The sequence below is a fragment of the Malus domestica genome, chromosome 06 (genome assembly GCF_042453785.1).
Source record: "Malus domestica chromosome 06, GDT2T_hap1".
Classification (NCBI taxonomy): domain Eukaryota; kingdom Viridiplantae; phylum Streptophyta; class Magnoliopsida; order Rosales; family Rosaceae; genus Malus; species Malus domestica.
Genome location: NC_091666.1, coordinates 27,339,154 through 27,363,126, shown reverse-complemented (window position 1 = coordinate 27,363,126; position 23,973 = coordinate 27,339,154). Strand labels below are relative to the sequence as shown.

General features: G+C 39.3%; 5 protein-coding genes across 5 annotated transcripts; 3 read left to right on the top strand and 2 right to left on the bottom strand.

The window, feature by feature from the left end:
• Positions 1-3,291: 3,291 nt before the first annotated feature.
• Positions 3,292-6,371, bottom strand: LOC103437544 (protein LOWER TEMPERATURE 1-like). The gene is made up of 6 exons (XM_008376026.4): positions 6,153-6,371; positions 5,118-5,163; positions 4,860-4,986; positions 4,590-4,660; positions 3,790-3,896; positions 3,292-3,596 (listed from the first exon to the last, which is right to left on the bottom strand). Exons 1-6 carry the CDS (start codon positions 6,273-6,275, stop codon positions 3,558-3,560), a joined length of 513 nt encoding a protein of 170 aa, XP_008374248.1. The 5' UTR covers positions 6,276-6,371; the 3' UTR covers positions 3,292-3,557.
• Positions 6,372-12,756: 6,385 nt separating this feature from the next.
• LOC103437543 (SNF1-related protein kinase regulatory subunit gamma-1-like) lies at positions 12,757-15,412 on the top strand. Its single transcript, XM_008376025.4, has 6 exons — positions 12,757-13,014; positions 13,513-13,685; positions 13,953-14,135; positions 14,217-14,492; positions 14,606-14,769; positions 14,856-15,412. Exons 1-6 carry the CDS (start codon positions 12,828-12,830, stop codon positions 15,142-15,144), a joined length of 1,272 nt encoding a protein of 423 aa, XP_008374247.1. The 5' UTR covers positions 12,757-12,827; the 3' UTR covers positions 15,145-15,412.
• Positions 15,413-17,882: 2,470 nt separating this feature from the next.
• On the bottom strand, positions 17,883-20,452 carry LOC103437542 (exocyst complex component EXO70B1-like). Its single transcript, XM_008376024.4, has one exon. It carries the CDS (start codon positions 20,065-20,067, stop codon positions 18,118-18,120), a length of 1,950 nt encoding a protein of 649 aa, XP_008374246.2. The 5' UTR covers positions 20,068-20,452; the 3' UTR covers positions 17,883-18,117.
• A 925-nt stretch (positions 20,453-21,377) lies between these two features.
• LOC139196910 (uncharacterized) lies at positions 21,378-22,442 on the top strand. The gene has a single exon (XM_070823265.1). It carries the CDS (start codon positions 21,378-21,380, stop codon positions 22,440-22,442), a length of 1,065 nt encoding a protein of 354 aa, XP_070679366.1.
• Positions 22,443-22,654: 212 nt separating this feature from the next.
• On the top strand, positions 22,655-23,891 carry LOC139196909 (uncharacterized). Its single transcript, XM_070823264.1, has 2 exons — positions 22,655-22,745; positions 23,368-23,891. The coding sequence occupies exons 1-2, from the start codon at positions 22,655-22,657 to the stop codon at positions 23,889-23,891; spliced, it is 615 nt and encodes a 204-aa protein (XP_070679365.1).
• The last annotated feature ends 82 nt before the right edge of the window (positions 23,892-23,973 follow it).

Sequence of the window (23,973 nt, the reverse complement as noted above, 5' to 3'; positions counted from 1 at the left end):
AAATGAAATTAAACATTGCTTTATCCTGTGCCGAAATATTAAGAAAAAAACCACGTGGAAAGTATTTAGCACGTTTTTCTTTCCCCAAGTGGAACTAGCACTTTGCAGTTGGAGAAGAATTAGAAATATAAAAGCCATCCATTTTTCAGACCTACCTTATCCCCATTGGATCTCAGAATCAAACGTCCGATTGAATTTGGATTCTATTCGGATTTTAGTGTCCGAAGCTTAAGAATCAAATAATTTGGACCCGTGATTTGTATGAAACAGAAATCAAACCTCTTAATTTGTGTAAGATCGACTAACATGATGAGTTAATGATGATCATCAGATTTAATTTGAACGTTCCGAATTGTTTGACTATTAGACTCTGGACAGTGAGATTCGAAGTTTATTTCTGTCATGTATGACAACATCAAACAAAAATTGTCCATGGAAAATTAGGTAGTGCAAATCTTGTTTTTGAATAAATAATGAGAGTTCAAATTCAACTGTATTTGCTTGTGCCATTTGTTAATTAGTTAAAAGTGTTTTGGAGCTTGCGTCGAGTGTTTTTGTTGCTTTTAAAAACGACTGATCAAGCTTTCTGTTTTCAATTGAAGTCCGCACAGGAAAAAGATAATCAACCGACAACCAAAGAATTAATGTTTTCTTTGGCTACACCAACTAATTGATTTTTCAAATTAGATTATAACTAGCCTCCATGCACGCGCGTGAGTGCGTGCAGAAGATATTTTTTGAATCACGGCGTGCTACGCGTGATTTACACGGTTTAAATATATATATGTGTAAATTGACAAAAGGAAAGTCAAATATTTGAAGTAAATGAATAATCTTAGATCATGCTAGATTAAACCCCTCATAAACCAATTAAAGTAGCTGAATTCACATAATAAAATCTATCTCTACAGAATTTATATTAAGAATAGAGAAAATAATATTTAATAAACAATTAATTGAACCACATTATTGCTAGCCCATTGTGAGTCTAAGTTCACCCCCTCCCCCTTAGTGTAGATAATATCGTTTGTTAAAAAAAGAAACAATCATCTCTAAAGAATGTTGGTCTTGCGTTAATTATTTATAAATGTATTAGACTTATTTGATACATTTGGATGCCAAAACGATCTTCATTTCAAATGGATATTTTTGTAAGGATGAGTTGCAAATGAAGATTAAGACATCGAAAGGTTCTGATTATAATATTGTTATGGTGAATATTTGTTATTTACACATGGAAGAATGAGCTCATCTAAAAAAAATGACTGCAAGCAGTATTCTCTAAGTAAACATGCAAAAAAATTCAATTGATAGTAAGAGTAGGTATCTGAACTAACAAACTAATGAAAGTGGGTGAACTGCCAGGAGGATCCTCGTAGGATCCTCTTTGTGAGGATCCTCGTAGGATCCTCTTTGTGAGGATCTTGGGGATCCTCCAATCACATCCGTTCATCGTACATTATGCGGTCAGAAATCATTGTAATTTTTTATATTTAAAATTGAATATAAACAGTACTTGACAAAAATTGACCGCACGATGTACGATGAACGAATGTGATTGGATGATTACCGAGATCCTCACAAAAAGAATCCGGTAAGGATCCTCTCTCGGTGAACTGAGCCGTAAAAATTCAAAAGTTCAATTTTGGTTAAGAATTGGGTCTTGTTGAACTAGTCATCACATTGGCGCATTCGGCTTTTATACTTTGTATCTCTTTCTGCAGCTCTTATTTTCTCCCCCTCTCCTTCTCTTCAATACTCTTTCCTGAATTGAATAAAATCAATCAGATCTAGCCAAAAGTGAACCAAATCAATTATATCATTCATTTTCATTTATCGTTCGTTACTGAATATGGTATCAATGAATAGGTTTTTTTTTTCCTTTCAAATTACAACCTAAACTAAATCAAATCGAATCGTAATGTTAATATTAGTTCGATTGTTTTCAAACTTAAACTAAACTCAACCGAACCGTTTTTTCCGTAAAATTTTGCACGCAAATCCCCTTGCACGTACGTACGAAAATGATTCTCCATCTCATACCTCACGGCACAAAAATAATGGAGAAGAATCAAATATGCTTAGCATGCGAACCAAAAGCTCTCAATTTTGTTTGGTGGGAAGTCTGTCTTCCATGTACCCTCCTACATTGCTAGTTATGTTATGTATTTCGTAGTTTGTTGCTTGTCTCGGTGTAGGTTCTATTTGTAATCTTGCATATTTGCCCTAAAAGTTTACCAAAAAAAAACAAAAAAACAAAAACTAGCTTGGAAGATTCCCTTTTCTCCCCACGGAGATATTGACACCAGATATTTTCTCCCATAGAGATATTGACACGTGCTGTCACCTTTATCTCTCCATTCCAATCAGAGTGATGCTTCTCCTTTCAAGAAGTGACCGGTGCACCACCCAATCCTTTCCCCCATCATCAATACGGCGCCGTGTAATCCCCGCAATTTGGACAGGCCCTCTGAGTCTAAATGGTAGGGTCCTCGCAAAGTAGGCCTTGTTGGAAACATCCAAACCAGTTTTAAAACTTGAAGCCTTCAACAAGTTGGATACTCCTGTCGGAAATAAATGTACCAAACTGATTCCGAAACGTGCGCGGTCCAGGTTACAAAACGGCGGTCTCAAATTTGCACGTGGGTTTTTAATTACTTGCACCAACAGCTTTCGTAGACTGAAGTTGTTTGGACCACACTTCTTACAAAAGCACGAACCTTCTCTTAATAAGCACATATCAAGTGTGTGTATATATATATTTTTTTCCCCGTGTTTCTTATTTGTAAGTATTTTTTTTATTACAAACCATATTTATACTTTTAAGTTAAGAGTACGGTAAAGGACTCAAATGTGATATATAGTTAGATGAATGCGTATCCACCACTTCAATCCACAATAACATTCATAAGTTTAGTCTACAAGAATAAAAACCTAATGTCGAGCAAGTGTATGGAATTGTATCAACTAACCGACAATTCTGCAATGCATCGGTGCATTGGACAACTTGATATGATAATTTCAGTTTAGTCGTTCAAACATTAGTGCATCCCAATACACGTGTGTACCATAAAAAAAACTCCCAACATACTTCTCTTAACGTTGAAAAAGGTCCTAAATTCGAGTAGCTCGCCCTCCATTCGTAAGAAAGAAAGGGAGTGTAGAAAACTGCATATTCCAATTAGAAAACTGCACCCACTAAACCACTCAGCACACTCCTTTCTAAAAAATTTGGGAATATTTCTAATCCAAGTTCCTCATTTGCAGTAGCTTGAGCATCATAGCCAGATCTGTCGGTATAAACTCCATTAAAGATAGAAAATACTATACGAGCGAAGTACAAAATGCAATGCTAAAAGAGCGAAATACAATTTATCGAACAAGATGATACAAAACGCGGTTCACGGTCCCTAGAACTTGTCGTTGTCATTCAAATTCTCGATAATTCCATCTTGCAACATTCCTAACTTACATCAAAATGGATGAAACTATTTTCCTTTCCCTAGAAAACACATACAGATAACAGACTTGTTGCCCCCCCGCCGTCTGAACCATGCTTAACCACTTGAACTTTTCAGCCGTGCAATCAATTCATCCTGCACGCATCATTTCATGGATGAATAAAAGCAGATGAAGGTTTCATCTCCGCAACAAAAAATGATAATAGAGCTTTATTGGACCTCAAGTGTCAACGGTCCACAACGCCGTAAACAACCGATTCCGGTTAACATGTAAATAGGTCCTCTAAAGAGACACTAAGACTTGAGATTAGATTGTCTTCATACTTACCTTTTTTCCCTTTACAGAAAGACGCTTAGCCTTCAGAAGGGCACGGAGCCTCTCGACAGTTAACCCGTTGAAGTCCCTACTAGATGATGCGTGACTGCTTGATCCCCCTGCACGTTAAAGCAATTGTAAGCTATAACTATAAAAATACAATTGATTTAACAAGAAATTCAGAAGAATAGAACTCGTCCAATAGATTATCAAAAACTGCTCGAATTTAAAAAGCACTGGGTCTTCCGGTGAAGACTGAATGGCTCCACCCATTATACATGGAATTACAAACACAAACACATCTCTCGAATGCTATAATTAAAATCAGAGATGTTGGCAAAAACAAGAGAGTTGAATTAAAATATATGATTTGAAATTGTGGACAGAAGTAATAAGACGGCAGAACCTTCGGAATCAAAACTGCACAATGTGAAATTCTTTGCACCATGCAATCATTGTTGATTGGTAACCATTTCAAACCACAATGAGACCGTAAATTTATGCAATTGGCCATCAATTTCACATATAAGAGAAAATTTGTACCCTTTAACAAGCAATAAAGGTGATACAATTCAAAGATGGGACTTTACAACTTAACAAAATTATGAAACTTAAAAATTATAGTTAAGCGTAGGAGATAGATGTCATGGGACCACCACACTAAAACCCTTACAAACTATCACGAACAAAGCGTTCTTGTTATTCAAAACTGAGAACCCAATTCATCCAACACAATTCTTTTAGTCAAAACACTTGATGATGACTTATGGCTGACTGATAGCAAATGCAATATAAAAGCTATAGAGCCTTACCTTGTCGAGAACTAGTTTGATTAATGGCTTTCTTAGCTGAAGCCTTGCTATCCAAAACTCTTTCAGCAGGCCTAAATGATAAACGAAAACAGGTAAACGAAACTGCACACAATCTTTTTTCAGGTCAAATACAGACTGAATACAATGATAAATATATATATGAGCACCCAAAAACGCTGCACCAAGGGATGCCCATAAAGTAAAACCTCAAAATAGTTAATTCATTCAAACATAAACATGTGGATCTTATCAATAAAATTCATGCCGTACCTCTTTTTAGAACCTTCAGCTGCACTGGCGCCTTTCACATCCTTTGAACTGGAATCTCCCTTCTGTTTCTTAAGTGTAAGTGATCTAATCAATATGTTCTGTTGGTTTGTCTGTATCAGTTGACCATCTGGATAAACAAGATCAAGCTGTAAAGTCGGAAGTGGAATAAAATGAATGGGATACAAAAATAACAAATTCTGCAAAACATTAGCGTGAGCAAAATAAATGTATTTTAGAAACTTAAAAGCACATGTAAACCTGGGGGTGAGGTGTCATGGGTACATACATAAACTCGCACCCCGCCCTGTAAAAGTTCTGCATCACGTAAGCAAAATCGAGAGAAGGGTAGTGGCGGAAGAACCAGATAGGAATCAGACCAGATAATTGGTCCAAGTAGTTCTTTAAATTAATTTCTAAAAGCACTTTCCTTGTAAACGGCCAAATGAGTGGAACACACAAAGAAATGCATCACAGAAAATTGATTTCGTAAGCTTGATCTAACTGACTTCTCATATTAGAAAACAAAACCTAGATACAGAAAACTATGATTACCTCTATAATTTTCAAATTTTTTAGACTTTATACTCTTTCCAGCATTTGATCAATAAAGTATTGATTCAAATAACTTGGTACATTGTTGTTCTCCGATGAAGCATTCTAGGCCGCAAACTCCATTCTATGAACACACCAACATATTTTAATGCAATTGAGAAAAAAAAATGAGCATTCACATGTATACTTGGTAATAGATAAATGCTCCAAGTTCGCAAACATACGATTAGCAATTCAGTACTTTCAAAATGCATACAAGCTATATATATATATGTGTGTGTGTGTGTGTGTGTGTCTATATAACACGCAAAACGGAACATCTGTATAAATAAATAGAAAATCGTCCACAGGTAAAATCAATGTAGTGTCTTCAAATCTACTTTCTCACAGAGAATTGAAAACCCAATAGTCATAAACTCAATCAAAACAAAACCCAATACCTTTTACTTCCTAAGATACAGAATTACACCAAGATTATTCACAATCGACAACATACCAAAGCAAATTATACAATTCAGTCTGAACCCAAATCAACCTTAAAAAAATTCAAAAAAAAAAAAAAAATTCGAGGTCTTTTCTCTGAATTTACTTCCTAACTGTAAAACCCTAAAACCCAAATGCTTGTTTTAGTCACAGATTAATTGGAACCACGTAAAATGAAAAACAGATGATTTTTTCAATATTATATCGGCAACCCAAAAGGAAAATACAAATAAAAAGGAAAGAAGATAAATTGATAACCGGATTGGAGGAGAGGACGGTGGAGGAGAAGAGGCCGCGGGAGGGGAGGTTCTGGAGGAGCATGGAAGGGCCGGAAGTCGTTTGATTCGAATCTGACGGCGGCTGAGAAGGCGAGGCCTCCATGGTGGCGCGTGAACAATCCCTTGGGTAAAGAAGTATTCACTCACACAAAGGTAAATAGCGGGAGACGGAGAGAGTCTTAGTTTGATTTGACGCCACCACTCTTCCCATTTCGCTATATATGGGGGTGGGACCGTCTGGGGCCCACTGACACTGTTGTAATAATTTGGCGGTCATTCTCGGTTTTTTGGAGGAAATCGAGGGAATTTAAATTTCCATATCGGAAAATAAAAATACAAAACGGAAATGATTTATGGAGTAGGGATGGCAACGGTTCAGTTTTGTACCGTTTGGTACGTGGGACGGGACGGGACGGAACGGGACCAGCCGTTCCGTCCTGCGTTTGGTCCGCTTAAAAACTGTGGAACGGGTTGTCCCATGGGACGAAATTTGGCTGATTTTTCGTTCCACCTCTTCCCCATGGAATGACCCGTTCCACATCCGTGAAACACAAATTTATAACATTTTATGACAAAATTTCTCCTTATCTTTTTCAATATTTACATCATATGTTCCGTCCCATCTGCGTACCAAATTGGGAACGGAAATGTTATATCCATTCTCATAACTACGAAAATTAACTATATTCATAACCGCTAATTAACTCTTAGGTATTATCTATAACCATACTTACCGAGTAACGGATTCCTCTTCGATGAACAGTGATACCCATCTTCTTCCATACAAAAAATTAAAAATATATTCGTTCAATTAACACATGATAATTTAGTAAATATTAATTTTGTCATTAAATATTTGATATATAAAATGATTTAATGAATGAATTCTATGGAGTATAAAAATTAAAGCTAAACATTGATAATGTTAACTGATCTTTGATATCTCCCATAAGTACTATTTGTCACAGACCCGTCCCTAAACTTATTGTATTTTATTCTCGATGATGTGAATTGACGGATTTACCCTGAGGGATGGATTGAGTCGTTGAAATTGGGCAAATGTTCGATTTATTTTGTTGCCCTAGTTTAGACCTAGATATTTTTATGGTTGGTGTTGTAAAAGGTTGTTTGGTGATGTGTTAGTGTGAGGACCACACACACACACCCAAAGATCTATCCCTCCCGTGCCCTTTCTCTTTCCCTCTCTCGGTCTCTCATCCATTACCGTACCATCGTACGGTCAAACTCCAAACCAACCCAAAATTTTTATAGATCGAGCCTATGGTGACTGTCTTCGAGTTCTAGACAGCCCTAGGATCTCAACTATACCATTTTCAAGTCGTTGAACCATTCGAAAACTCGAGAACCGTAACCCTCGATCGTGATACTGTTCATTGATGCGTGAATTTACTTGACACACAAATTAAACCCTCTTTTTGACAATTGTAGTATAGATGTAAGTAGGGTATCGTTCTAGGCCAGGGATTATGAGGGATTGCTAATCTATTAAATTAACTTAAAAATATTAAATAAGACTCAAGGACACAAAACTAGGCTAAAAACTCTAATAACTCGAAACACACTTAAAATGACTCAAAATAATGAAAACAATTAAATTAAACACTAGGAACTGAAATGGACGGAAATTAAATTAAAAGACTAACAATAAAGAAAACTAAATAAATAATATAATTTAATAATGGATGGGTGTTTGGTTTTGATGAAAAGTAAATTAAACTTAATTAAATTACAGAATTGACAAAAACATGAAATTAAGGTGAAAGGATAAGTGATGGATTAACTAGAGGGTTCTTCTCCTGGCAAAAACATAAAATTAAGGTAAAATGATAAATGACGGACTAACTAGAGGGTTCTTCTCCACACATGTTATACTTGCATACAAAATGATTTCCAGTTGTTCATTTAATAAATTGTGAATCTCAACACTTCAGATTAACCGTGAACAGCACTTTTTTAATCTTCAAGTTTTCCTTAAGTTATTGAATTGGACGGGAAAACGCATACAACAATTCAAAACATTCTTCAAAAGTCCCCTACGTGAAAAGCACAATAGAGATACAATCAAAGATCATTAAACTTTGTGAAAACTATAAGCATTGACGAGGCATTCGTAACTATGAAAAGCATGATACTCTTGCCAAGAATATACTTAACGTGATTGTGACTAGCAACCTTTACTACTTGTGAAAATAAGTTCATAACGATTAGGTGAAATTCACTTATATTCTAGCATCAAATTCATGCATGTAAATTAAGCGTGCACTCTCAACCAACATACACAAATCAGTTTTTATACGAACGGATAAGTAAATTGAATTCACAACTTATGAAATCACAACTGAAGGTAATCAATTCATATTACAAATATAATCATGGCTTTGAATTAACCTCTAGCCAACATAAATTTAATTACACATTATTAAAAACAAAAATAAAATAGAAGTTTGAAAAGATTAAACCGAAAGAAGGTGATCTGTTGCTTTCGTGCCCACGCTGCCAAGGGTAGCGTTCTGTGCCGTTGGTTTCTCGTTCCTGCGCCTGCAATTCTCTCCCCTCGCGCTGATTTCTTCTCTGACCTCGCTACCAAAGGCAGCGCCCATTCTCCAGCTCCCCACTTCCCTTCTCTCCGCAGCTTCACGCTGCCCAAAGGGCAGCTTCTGCCTTCTGCTCTATTTGCGCTGCCTTGTTTCCGCTCCAAGACCTGCGTCTCTGCGAGCTGCCCAAAGGGCAGCTCCCCCCTCCTGCACCTGTCTCACTCCCTCTTTTATTCTATTTCTTTCTTTTTTTTTATTCCTCCTTACTTTCTGTAACTGTCTCGCTGTCTCTCCTACAGATGCCAGAGCATCATCATCCTCACGCACGTTTTCTCCAGCTATCCTCACAACTGCCAAAGGCAGCCCACTCCTCATTATTTTATTCTTTTTACTCTCTCTTTCACCTGCTTTCATTACCCGTGCTGACCAATCCTCTCTACAGCTCCTTTTCTAACATGCCTTGGATTCTCCTTGTTCCGTAGCTGTCCCTTTATTTCTGCTTAATCCCACGTTTTCCACCTTGGATCCTTCTTTCCTTTAGCTTTCTTTATATTTTTTTTTCATTTCTTTTCTTCTTTCTTTTATTTTTTTTATTTTTTTCTTTTCAGCTGCCAAAGGGCAGCCTCCCCTCATGCGCCAGCCTCTCTCTACTTTACTCCCCTATTCTTCTCCTACAAACACAATAAATCAAAAGTATCATAAATACTTAAAGCTTCCTATTAAATTAGACAAGAAAAGAAATATAAAAGGATAAAATATATAGTTTAAATATTGGTTTATCAATTAGCGTCACAATGGGTTAGCAATATTGTAATTTAAATTGCTCTTGACGAATTTATTACATAAAATTTCACTTGTTCTATTTTTATTTTCTTTGCATAACAAATCCTATAAACACAAAAATAACGTAAATAGCTCAAAAATATAAGGAACTAACTAAGAAAAGACGAGTGAATTCGAAGTAAAAATATATATAAATATCATCCGATCATTCATGCACACGGTAATGTGAAGGTTTCAATGGTTTTTGAGCTTCTAGGGAGCTTTAGATCATCTCCACGAAGCTCAAAGAAGAAAACAAGGTGAAATGGACGTCGGGAAGCCCAATTTCAACAAGTTGCAGAGGTGACTGGAGATTCGAGATTTCTTCAATGAGATTCCATGTTTTTTGGAGCTTAAAATTGGTAAAGTGGTGTTCTTCAAGTTTAGAGCTTCATTTTGGTGAAAATTTCATGAAATTTGGTTGAGAATTGAAGAAGAAATGACGATTTAAAGTTTTTTCAGTTTATCCGACGACAGCAACAGTCCGGCGACAGCCAAGGAAGGAGATGACGGAATATTCTGTCAAGTTTGACTGAATATTCCAACGACGTCAGGTTAGTTTTAACGGTATATGCTACTTTTTAATGGAATATTCCCTAATGCCATTAGGGTTATTGTCAGTGTGCACGGCACATGCCCGCGCGTGGGAGGCTCGTCTAGTCGTGCCTTGGCCAGCGTGTGGCGATGCGTGGGTGGTTGGAAAATTTTTCTAAAAATATGGGGATGTTCGTGGAGTTGTGTAGATCATGTTAGTATATTCAAACACCCCATTTGAGCATTGTATGAGAAGTTATTAGCTAGTTTTGTCTATGTGCTTTAAATTAACGTTTTTATAGTTGTTTCGCATATAGAGGAGACTTATCTCGAGGACGAGCGCAGTCACGGGCGATTAGGGGGTTACGACCCTTCGACATACCATTGATTGGGCTTTTGGTTTTCAGTATATAATACAATTATATTATATATAATTCGGTTTGGATTCGGGGATAGATACGAATTGGGGACCCCTATAACCATATCCAAAACCATAACCGAATATTATTCACGATTTTTCCCTATATCCAAAATATACTCAAATTTTCATACCCAAATCCAATTCATTCGGGCTGTTATCTACGGTTATCAGTTTTAACTAGTGTTCTAAAAATCGGCCTAGGCGGCGCCTAGGCAGTGGGCGGCGGGTTGCCGATCTGATTAAGCCCAAATCGTTGTATGAGTCGGAAAACCCATTCAACAGCGCCTAGGCGAGAATCTAGGCGGGCTAGGCGGAGTAGGCGGGGCTGGGCGGCTGAGAGATCTGCCTGGGCGATTGATTTTTTCTGGAAAAATAATAGTAGCCACAATGAAAAACATGAAGTTCAGTGACCACCGAGAAGAACTGGAGAAGATAGAAGGTCAGAGTAGCAAATGAGAAGATGATGAATAGTTAAAAATAAACTAGGCTTACGACGTCGTTTCCTTATCGTTATATTATATTTAATTCAAGTGGATGCCAGCATATTCTCATTCTCCAAAGTTAAATGGACTTGAAAATTAATGGACATTTTGACCCAATCAAAAACGTCCAGTACGAATCTAGTAATACAAATGATAATGGGCTTTTTCATTTCTAGTTTTTTTTATTAGAGTAAGAAGACTTGCAATAAGTTTTTAATATGTTTGCTATTTTTAAATATAAGAATGTAATTATTCATATGTTTTATGATAAATTTAATTAAAACAAAGGAACCACCCAACCCAACCCAACCTACTAGTAATTTTATTATGAACCACCCAACCCACTATGTGGGATTTTTACTTTTACTTTTAAAAAATTATATATAATCATTTAAAATGTCTTAAGTTATATGGCAGATATGCTTAATGTGTTTTTAAATTTTAGACTTGTTAGATACTCTTTTTGTATTTTATCATTCTTTTATTATCTTATTCAAGGATTTCATACAAGTATAATTTTTTATGTGTTAATATGCACTTATTTACAAGATATACAAGAAATTTACCTAAATCCGCCTAGGCAGCCTAGATCCCGCCTAGCCGCCTAGGCGCTAGGCGCCAGTCTGCCGCCCAACTAGCGCCTAGCGTTTTTTAGAACCTTGGTTTTAACAATTAGAATTGTCATCCCTGGAGACTATTTTCCTTTTTGTGCTGTTTCTTTATGTTTATTAAATCTAAAATATGATTTTTATACCAAATGGTCTTTGAAATTAACCCACGTCATCAAGATGATCATTGAAATTGAATTCTCTCTAACCGTGACCCCATGTATACTTCTAAAATTTGGACTACTTTCATAGGGCGTTGTGCACGTTGATTTATTTATTTATTTAAAGTTTAAATTTAGTCTCACTTTTACACATCAACCATGCTTATGACTTCGTCACCCTTCAAATGTTAGCCAGCATATCATGATTCGCATAGACATATTGACATTTCGGGCTGGGACGTGTCAGGTTATCGATCATTGTCGTTCCTAAAAATAGATGATGCAAATCAATGTTGTCCTTCAGTTTGAATTTCATTAAAAAAATCTATTTATGTCCTGACATGACACATTTTAAACCCCTACTACAAAATTATGTTGGTGGATTAGAGAAAGTTTTACTTGAAATGCCAGTAGCTTTGTATCATGAGACTAATGGAATGGGTTGGACTCAACGCTAGTATTGTCCAATCCAAAATAACCAAACCGCTATAGTTTTAGTCTTTTCGAAGCCCACAATCGGACAAGTCAATATTGGGCCTGGTATAATGTACCCCGACCCGGCCCATACAAATTGCGCAGCCGCCTCACTCGCCCACTGTTTCGCTAGCAACCGCCAACGGTCAACGGTCAACGACCGAACCGCATGTAACACTGAGCAAAGCTACAAGCCAATCTAGTAAACTACAACCACGTGTCGGTCTTACTTCCACGTCACCGGTTCATCCTCGAACTCAGGGTCCAGCGCACGATAGAGACGCCCACCGGCCAGCATTGAAAACCGGATAAGAACTTGTGCTTAAAGTAATCTCAGCGAATCGGACGTATACAGCACGTAATGATTGAACCGACGAGTTCATCACGAACAATGCACCTTCGTCATCGCAACCGTCCACGCGTCCGAACGAGTAACTTTGACTTAGAAAGATGATAATCCAACGGCCTGGATTGTTCGTGCACGGAAAGAGGAGTGACGTGTGTGTTTTGGTTTTAGTGGTTAAATGATGTCGGAGCAAGAGTCGCTTGAAGGGGGGAGAGAGAGAGAGTTGGAATATTGGGTGTGTTGAGAGGAAAGATGGGTGTGCCGGCGGTGATGACGATGGGGGAGGGAGGGAGTCCGAGGAGTCCAGAGGCGAAGCTGGGAATGCAGGTAGAGGATTTGTGGGACGTTCAGGAGCCACAGCTGAGTCCAACTGAGAAGCTCAATGCTTGCTTTGAGGGTGTCCCTGTTTCTGCTTTCCCTCCTGCTCCTGAGAATCAAGGTACCATTTTTACATCCATCCATCCGCACATACATACATGTAACATTTATATATATATATGTTTGTATGTATGTATGTATGTATGTATGTATGCATGCTTATACAGGTAACAGATGTAATAACATGGGATCATATGTTAGAAATTTTAGTATATGAATATGTTGTGATGATCAAATGATTAGTTGATTAGAAATTCAGGAAAATACTTGGCTCATTACATGTCGTTTCTCGTTGCAAACAAATCACCGAATCGTCGTTTGTGGAGATCGAATTTTTCTTTTGAGATTTTAGCGATATTTTTGGATACGTATCAGACTGTCATTTGTTGCAAGTAGGGAGGTATGGAGCCAACCAGATCAATGTTTTTAGAAGAATTAAACAAAAATTAAGAGATAAAAGGTGGAAGATTGAATTTGGGATTGAAAATTTGCTTTTTATAATCATCTGATGTTTGTCTTTAATCTGGAATAATGTTTTGGAAAATTTGTTGTGATTCAGTGATTGAGATAAAGTCAGACACCAGTTTAGCAGAAGCTGTTAAAATCCTGTCCCAACACAAAATTCTTAGTGCACCGGTGGTGGATGTCGATGCGCCTGAGGACGCTAGCTGGATGGACAGATACATCGGTATTGTCGAGTTTGCCGGAATTGTCGTGTGGATCCTGCATCAGGTTAGCAAGTTAACAAACCTTATGCATTGAAAACGTTAACTATGTTGTTTATAAATGCATTGTCTTAGCGTTATTCCTCCTTGCCTGCAAATCATAAAAAGAAAAGTTATGCATACATGTCAAACTGTGATTTGTCTGGAAGGAGGAACGACTCCTTCAAGGTTAAGGAGCTGAAGTATTTTCCTTTTTAGCTATAGACTCGGGAACTACTTGCTATATCACAATGTGGAGAAACTGAAAACATGATAATTGTGCTAATCTTGGCAGTCAGAACCACCGTCCCCGAGGACCCCGACTAGTCCATCTAGTGCAACTGCTCTTGCAGCAGCCGCTAATGGACCGAAAGGTCTTGATCTTGCAGGACTTGATTTCGGCTCTGAGTTTGCCGCAGCAACTTCAGGAAGTTTTTTTGAGGCTTTGACTTCTTCCGAGTTTTACAAGAACACACAGGTCATTCAATACTGTTGGCATATTCAATAACATAAGCATTATTCATTCCCATGATATATGTATTAACATTTTAGCATACAGGTTCGAGATATCTCGGGGTCATTCCGTTGGGCTCCGTTTCTTGCTTTGCAGAGCTCCAACTCGTTTTTGGCCATGCTTTTGCTTCTTTCAAAGTACAAAATGAAGAGTGTTCCTGTCGTTGATTTGGGTGATGGAAAGATTGATAATATCATCACACAATCTGCTGTGATTCACATGTTAGCGGAATGCGCTGGACTTCAGTGGTTCGAGAGCTGGGGAACCAAGAAACTATCCGAGCTTGGTCTTCCCATGATGACTGCTAATCGCATTGTCAAGGTGAAATCTCTTCTCAGTTCCCATATAAAATTATCTTTTGATGAACTTGGGGATTTTTCTCATGCATAGTTACGCTTAACGCTTAACTTTGAATGCTTAATATTCTGTTGCAGGTGTACGAGGATGAACCAGTGCTGCAAGCGTTTAAGCTGATGAGGAAAAAGAGGGTTGGAGGGGTACCTGTGATTGAAAATGGTGGTAGCAAGGCGGTAGGTAATATAAGCCTAAGAGATGTCCAGTTCTTGCTTACTGCACCAGAAATTTACCATGATTACAGGTTCGTAGCGAAAAGTGTTAAACATTTTCATGAGAATTTTTAGTTGCAATGTAAATCTTGATCACTTTTTTGGCATGTCTTAACAGATCCATCACGGCGAAGAACTTCCTGACAGCAGTTGAAAGCAAGCATCATGAAGTCTACCCAACGTTGAGTACCATGGTTACGTGCAAAAGGGATGACACAGTTAAGGATTTAATCTTGATGCTGGACTCCAAAAAGATCCACAGGGTATACGTTGTGGACGATGATGGGAATCTGGAAGGAGTCATTACCCTCAGGGACATCATCTCAAGGCTAGTTCACGAACCCCGTGGCTACTTTGGTGACTTTTTTGACGGTGTTCTACCGCTGCCCCAAAACAGCAGGGTTTGAGAGAGGAATCAAGAGCAACATTCCGATCTTCCCCCAAACCGAAATGAGCATGTTCCTATATCGTTTTCTTTTTTTTCTTTTTTTCCTTTCCCCCTTGTATGTAATGATCTCTTAGTCCTATGGTGGTTTTGCTGGTTGTGTTTTCGTTGTAGGCAAGTCTTTTGTAACTAGTGTTCTTCAGTTTGATAGAGCTTTTAACTTTCTGTAAATTTGTTGTATCCATGAGCTCCATGGGAGCTTTTCTGCAGTAATAATCTAATTATCAAAACTCTCTCTTTCTATCTACTTGTCTGCTCTATGAGTCTTGGCATTTACGAGCGATATTGAGAAAGCGAGGAGTCGAACTTTGGATCTCGAGGAGTCGAACTTTGGATCTCGGTATAAGGGGTAAATCTCTTGACGACTTGAGTTACAAGCCAATTTATGGAGATTGGTAAAGTTTTAACCTCTATTGGTAATGGGAATATCTTCATTGGGATGTTTTGAAGGTTTTGGGGGTTGAGACTTTGGTATCAACAATTACTCTCCTCCCAAGCAAGAAGCCAACTTCTTTTGTAGTACCTAGATTAAGCTCTTTAGACAAGTTTCCTCATTTCAAGCAAGAAGTGAACACTTCTATGCGTTGCATCTCATACATGATAGCTTTCTATATAATCATCTATCCATCGGATAGATAACTTTTCTGGATCTTATTGTTCGGAACCCGGTGAGCAGGTAATTTGGACCGCTCAAATTGAATCCAACGGTCCTAATTAACTCACTCTGCTAACTCACCTCACAAACTAAGGGCCCATATCTGTTTTTCTCTCTTGATCGGTATGGAGTCCTTGATCTTTAGGCTCCAGACTGTGAGGTCTAGAGAGGATCCAAATACCTATCTATCTCCCTCCTAACGTAATTTTGAGTTAGATAAACGAGGGCTTGGATTTCCAAAGTCATAACTTTAGAGAGACCAACTGGTTGATTTTCCTAACATTTGTTGTTGGAAAACGCTAGAATTAGTTGCCCATGCTTTCACAAACCAATCATGATATTCTTGTCCGAAGATCAAGTTGGATGGTTTCATGAAACATTAGCTGTTGAAAAATGCTAAAATCAATTGCATACACATGTGTGAACTAATCTTAACATTTCTTACTCGTATTCGACTGATCTTAACACTCTTATTAAAGGCAAGGGGTGGCTAATTATTAAAGGGAAAATTAAACCTCCTTGAGGTCCCATCAACTTAATCTTTGTGGCCACATAAACAAAAAAACACCAAGGCTTTAAGTGATGATATTTACATATAAAGGCTATATATGTATATTACCATAAACCTATAACAGCCAATTTGCAGTTGCAGACAAGGCACGTTTATGGTTTGCACTTGCAGCATAGCAATTGGGGCTCTCTCTCTCATCATCCCCCAAATAATTGAAATTTGAGTGGATGACTATGAAACATTATGTTATGTCTCACCTTTATCTTTTTCATATTTATTTTTGGTTTTTTAGCTAAAATAGTCTCTATGATTGGATTAACTTTTCATTGGCTCTTGACATTCAAAATCGATAGTAGACCTGAGTTTGTTCATCGTAAATTATTTTGGTCATGCTGTTAAAAATTGTCAATATCCTCACTAAAAGGAGATATTGGTTTGACAAAAAAATCCTGAAAAAGGTAATCACATGGTCGTTCACGTGACAATTTAATATGGACAAATTTGTTACGGAATGACCAAAATAATTTACGGTGGACAAACTCATAGAGCACTTGCTTCAATTTTCTTTGTTAAGGACCAAAGTGGAGTTATGTCAAACTCATGGACCATGTTAACTAAAAAGGAGATTTTTTTTTTATTCAATTCAATAAGCATTTGTAGAACTCCGCATGCATAAGTTTATCTTACACTGTCGGTTTAAGTCCGAATAAAGGAGGAGGAGGGCATCAAGTAATCGACAACCTACACTCCATTCTTACGTCAAATCCCTATGAGTACTTAAAAACTAACGGAAAACTTGACACAAAAATAAACGAAATAGCATCCAAAAGATTCACACAACCAATCCTACATTGTGAGATAAAGCTTTATTATAGTTGTTGCGTTGTTTGTCAATGAGCATTTGTAGGTTCATCATTGATTAATTAAAAATAATATATTTAGTCTAATTAATTAGTTAAAAGAGTTCAAAGGAGGGCGAAGACTACAAGAAACTATTTCTAATTAAATTAATTTAATTTTCTACCCGTTGCAACAATGCCTTGCAGAAGCCAAACAGAGCGTTCCAAAACCAGCAATGTTCCCAACTTTGGGAACGTAGTGCTACACGAAACCACCAAATTGCATCTAAACACTAATAGCAAAAATTGCCACATGCAGAAAACCGAACCGAGTCGAGAAAGACCTCGGTTCGGTTCAGAATGTGGCGGAACTCGTCTTTGAGCCGAGTCATCGCAATCCCGTCCCCGTCTACAAGTTTATCATCTGAACAACCTTCTACTTTACCCTCTGGAAACTTAAACGACTTATGCTGCTCATAAATAGGTCCTAATTCTTCAAATTTATTGCTCAACTTTCACTCATGTTCAGATGAAAAAATAAAATCGAAACTTAATTTCTGAATCTGTGTGTATATCGAATTCACTATTTCACACGAATGGTTTTAGTTCTTCTTCCGCACGCAGATAACATACAAGACTCGATGGCGATTCATGGAAATCAAATACATGAACCACGAAAAAATAAATCCACAGCATACGTAAAGCTAAATTCTATAGAACCTGTACAAAAGTTATTACAGTAGATTGATGGACGGGTTGGAAAATAGCTTTCACAAAATCCTGTGTTTATAACATTAACACCAGCAAAATATTTAAACAGATATCATCATCATAATCAAGCTACAATTTTTTTTTTTCATTTTCGACAATAGAACTTCGATTCCAACTTCTGACTAGGCCTTGAGAAAATCAAAGGGCATACCTGTATTCCTATGTACTTTTTCTTCTCAGATGGTGCAGAACACACGGTGTCCCTTCAAACAAATCCAACACGTAGCTCTCCAAATCATCCGCTGTGTATTTTATATACTTCCCGGCATGCCTTCCACTCTCCAGCTGACTCCCAAACCTCCCCATAAACGATCTGTAAGCTGGGATCACCTTCTCCGATATAGATATCCGAAGCTCCTCCCGAAGTTGAGCATCCGGGACCTTCCAAGCTGTCTGGGTCCGATAGATTTCTTCAAAGTGTGCATTGAAGTTCTTAAACCTCTCCTTCAAAGCCATCCTCGAAGCATTACTCGTGCTCCCGCCAATCCCCTCGTCTTTCAAACAAGAGAGGGCCTTGCTCCAAGCAGCTCTTAGATACCCAGTAGCATACTGGCGTACCTGACCACGACGCTTGCGAACCCATTGGTCTCCCAAGAGCTTTCTAATCTCAGAATCCTTCACTTTCTGCACTATGTACTGAATGTTATTCATCAAAAACACACTCTGCATTGCTCCATCATCATAAACCCTAGACTTCTCCTCGAGATTGGCTTCCAAATTTGAAATCAACAACAACAACCTATGGCCTATAGGAGACATGCTGTCTATACCCAAATCATCATTTGGCAATCCTTGCAACCTTTGCAACTCTTCCTCACCGGTATCCAAAAGCGAATTGAGGGTATCACTATAGTCAACCAACAATCTAACATAGTTCATGACATACCGAGTAAGCGGGTGAATCTCGCCGCTTAGCATTGGTTTCTTACTGGCCTCAGTCTGAACTGCATTTTCAAACTCAGCAAACGTCCCTCTCGCCGCATCACCGAGCGCATCCAACACTCCCCTGGCCTCACCAACCACATATTCATCTGTCATCATTTGCTGCAAGTCCGGCAACACATCCGCCACAGCATCGTACATGTCAAGTATCCGAAACAGCTTCTCGGGCGACCTTCGACCAATGGCGACCGCCTCTCCGAAATTCAACAGCTGCATAATACACCCCTTGGAAGTGTCAATGAAGCAACACTCCCTAGTCTCATCAATCCCTTCAAAAATCTGATCACAGAGCCTCCTTTCGCCGTTTATCAAAACCCTAACACCGATTTTCACAGCTTGTATCCACTTCTTCATCTTCTCATCCAAACTCTTCCACTCAATCTTCTGCACCTCCTCAATGCTCAGCTTCTCGACACCGAGAATCACCAAACACTCGTCCAAAGCGTCGCGCCTGACGCTGCTATACACCTGCACACACTCCTTTTCGTAGCCGGACCGAATCATACGCTCGGCGATCTCCTTCAGCTCCACGACGGCGTCAGGATGTATCAAATCGACGTCTGTATCGCCTAGGCTGCCGCCGCGCTCGTGGAACCTGCCCGCGTCGCGGTCCTCCTCGCCGAAACTCTCGAATTCATCGTAGATTTCGCCGTCGTTTGACGCGAACGACAGCGACACTCTCCGGATCGAGCCGTAGAGTCGATCGGAGTCGAGAGGCACCGTGTTCCTGATCAGAATGTGGCGGAACTCGTCCTCCAGCCGAGTCATCGCGATTTGGAGCGCGTTCTCGACCCGGTCCACCAATTCGTTATCGGACCGGACCGAAAGCCCCTCCATGTGCGTGAGAATCTCATCGACGGCGGCCAAATACTCGGCGGCCTCGACCGGCGACTCCTCCCACGGGACCGAGTTTCTGTGAGCTTCGGAATTGGACTCCCACCGGAAAATCACCTTCTCGGCTTCCCCGAACCGGTCCTCGTCGGCCTTGGAATCCTCGCCGTTGATCAAATTGGTGATGTTAGATAATCTATTGTCGAAGCTCGAGAAGATCAGAAGCATGTCCTCGCGGACCTCCTTGGGGGTGTTGAGGCTCTTGACGATCTGCTGAGCCGTGGCGAGGACCCGGTCCTCTCCGCCACCGCCTATGCCGGTGGTGGTGGTGGTCATTTGGGAGATGTTTGGCTGCTAGGGTAAACTGGTATTCGGTTGCGGGGATAAGAAAGGACGGATGGAGTTAGGATTTGGATTTGAGGAAGCTGGGATTAGAGGCGGAGGAGAACATTCGGCGGACGGCGGAGTCGGGGACTTTGGGGGGGGGGGGTGTTTGGTTGCGGAGTTTATCTGAGACTGCGACGGAATTGAGGAAACTGTCCGTTTGGCTTCTGGCCGGCTGCTTTGTGGGCTGTGCTGGTTTTCGACAAGAGAGAGAAGAAAAGAATTTTAGAGAGAGAGAGAGAGAGAGAGAGAGAGGGAGGAGTGAGTTTACGGAAACTCCTTGTCGTGCTTTGAACTTTGGGGAGTGTTGGAGTGGGGAGATCGGGAGCGGTGCTGGTGCAGGAGTGGTAACCTGGGGTTAAGTATTCAATTGTACCGTTTTGATTGGGTCAAATTAGGCGGGGCCTACCATCGGACCTTGTAATTCTCTTTTGCACGATAACGGGAATTTAATTTTTAAATAACGTGACACGAAAATGTTTTATTTGACAAATAATAACGCATTCACACCTATAAAAAATGGTAGCAACAGAACCCTGTTCACACACATATTTTTAGGATAAATCTGAGCCCACTGTCAGGAGGATGAAATTTTTTTGATTACGAGGAGAACACGGGTGGTACATCATGTGTTTTTATGTAAGTAGTGAAATTTTTTATTTTTTAAGTTATTAACTATTTAACACATATATCCCACTATTTGTATAATGACACGTAATGTGCCATCTCGTGTGCCGGTCACACTGAAAAATCTCTCCAAAGGGATAAAATGTTGGTTTATTGGAATCCTAAATCTCTGTTTACACTTATAGATTTTAGAAGCGTATTCAATTGAGATTTTAAAAACTTTTAAACGAATTATAGATTTGAGTTTAGTGGAGTTTCATACACTTCATGTAAATTTTGGGTGAAATTATTAGAAATTTTTGGGGTTGAGGTCTGATTTTTTTTAATCATAAAAAACATCATAAAATCCCTCTAAATGCATAAAAAAATTCATCTTTTTTCTTTTCTTTTGAGGTAGAAAATCTTTCATCTTTTTAATACTTCAAAAATCATAAATAAATCAATAATGCTATTCTTACTATATTTTTGTACCACAATTGTATACGACCTTAGGTGGCATCTGATGTGGACAGTCAGATCATCTAAATTAATTAGCATTTAATTTCAAAATGTTAATCAATAACTAATAAAAAGATGAATGCTTTATGTTCTAGTCCATCGGTGGGTGGTGTCAGCGAGCACACCCGCCGTTCACAATGAATGCTTTATGTTGGAACTGCCAAGGATTGGGGGATTCTCGTGTAGTTCAGGCTCTGTTGGAGCTTATTCAACATCATCGTCCCCTGGTTGTCTTCTTATGTGAGACAAAATGTAGTGATGTTGCGATGGTACAAAAACAGCGTAGCTTGGGTTTTGACAAATCTTTTTCAGTTTCGAGTAATGGGAGGTCGGGGGGTTTGTCGGTGTTATGGATGGAGGAGGTGGTGATTGATGTTATTTCATCTTTGGCAAATCATATTGATATGGAGTGTCGTTTGGGAGGGTTGGAGGTTAGGTGGCATCTTATGGGCTTTTATGGACATCTAGTCACGGTAAATAGGCACCTTTATTGGTCCTTACTTGCTGATCTAGGGCAACGAAGCTCATTGCCGTGGATATGTCTAGGGGATTTCAATGAAGTTCTAAGTGTGGATGAGCAGTTGGGGGGTAACCAGCGTAAGGAGAGTCAAATGGACGGATTCCGGGAGGCGGTTCATGCTTGTCAATTGATTGATATGGGTTTTGTTGTGAATTCTTATACTTGGACGGATAATAGGGAACATGAGGTGAGATGTCGCCTTGACCGGGTTTTTGTTTCTCAACCATGGTTGAATTTGTTTCCTGCATCATGGGTTTGCCATCTAAATCCATCTAAGTCAGACCATTTACCTATTTGGGTGGAAATTCGATGTTCGACTGCGTCACCTAGTAGGAAGGGGCGGAAGAGGTTTAGATTCGAAAAGATGTGGCTTAAGGAGGAGAGTTGCGAAGGGATCATCAGTTTGGCATGGAATAAATCAGTGTCGGGTTTCCAAGTGTGTGAGAAGATTCGTTTCACACGATGTGCCTTGTTAGCATGGCAACGGGAGGTGTTCGGCTTTACGAAGGCAGAGATTGCTAAAGTGTGGGATAAGTTGGGTGTGTTGTTTAAGCATCCACCTTCGGCTGAGTTATATGCGGCAAGGGGGAGCTATTGGGTCAACTTGATTCACTTCTTGGGCGGGAGGAGATGTATTGGAGGCAACGTTCGTGTGTACAGTGGTTATAGGAAGGGGATATGAATACAAAGTTTTTCCATTTGCGGGCGTCCAACTGTAAATGGAAAAATACTATTAAGCGGCTAAGGGATGCGCAAAGAGTGTGGCAGGTTTCCAGGGATGGAATTCAAAGCACGGTTATAGGGTATTTTCAAAATATTTTTCACTCCTGTGGTGTTCTTGACAATGCGGTACAAGAGGTAATAGCGGCTTGCTCTCAACGGGTTACCCCTTAAATGAATGCGGAGTTGTTGAAGCCTTACTCGGAGGAGGAGGTTTGTGTTGCACTTTTCCAAATGCATCCATCCAAAGCCCCAGGTCCAGATGGTATGTTAACTTTGTTTTTTCAAAAGTTTTAGCATGTTGTTAAGCATGATGTGGTGAATGCTATTTGCTCTTTTCTCACCTCTGGACGGTTACTACGGAAGGCTTGTTTCACTCATGTTGTATTAATTCCTAAGGTAAATCAGCCAAATGAAATGTCACAATTGCCCCCGATTAGTCTATGTAATGTAATCTACAAGATTGGTGCAAAGGTGCTTGCGAACCGATTGAAGAAATTTTTGAATGTCATAATTTCTCCACATCAGAGTGCCTTTGTTCCAGGGAGGTTGATTTCTGATAACACTTTGGTGGCAGCAGAAATAGGTCATTTCCTTCATAATAAGAGGTGGAGACGGGAGGGATTTTTTGCACTCAAATTGGATCTGAGCAAGGCATATGATATGGTGGAGTGAAATTTTTTGGAAGCTATGATGTTGAGGTTGGGGTTTGGTAGTAGATAGGTGGCTATCGTGATGATGTGTGTGAAATCGGTTTCATACTCATTTTTGGTTAATCGCGAGGAATGTGGGTTTGTTGTGCCATCTCGCCGTCTTCGTCAGGGTGACCATCTATCTTCGTCAGGGTGACCATCTATCTCTCTATTTGTTTCTTTTTTGTATTGAAGGTTTGTCAGCACTTATTAAGCATAAAGAAGAGAGGGGAGTGATTCGTGGGATAAGGATTTGTGATGGTGCTCCTAGTGTTCATCATTTGTTGTTTGCCGATGATAGTTTCTTGTTAGGTAAGGCGAAGTTGGAAGAGTGTGCAAATGTTCAACATATTTTGGATGTGTTATCCCAAGCATCAGGTCAAGAAATAAATTTGGGTAAAAGTAGCATTGCTTTTAATGCTAACGTGAGAGGTCGTGAGCAGCATGGGTTGGCGCATTTTTTGGGTGTTCAATTGGTGAAGCAACATGAGAGATATTTGGGCCTACCTACATTTGTGGGTAAGAACAAATGGCAAACTTTTGCTTATATTAAGGAGAGAGTTCATAAGAGGCTATGTGGGTGGAAAGGAAAGTGTTTAAGCGGAGCAGGACGAGAGTTGCTTATGAAGGTGGTGGCTCAGGCATTGCCTTCATATGCTATGAATTGTTTGCTGCTTCCAAAGACTTTTTGTGATGATCTACATCAGCTCATGGCTTAGTTTTGGTGGGGTAGTGATCCTGACTCAAGGAAAATTCATTGGAAGTCGTGGGATAAGTTGTGTTTGGCTAAACCGGAAGGGG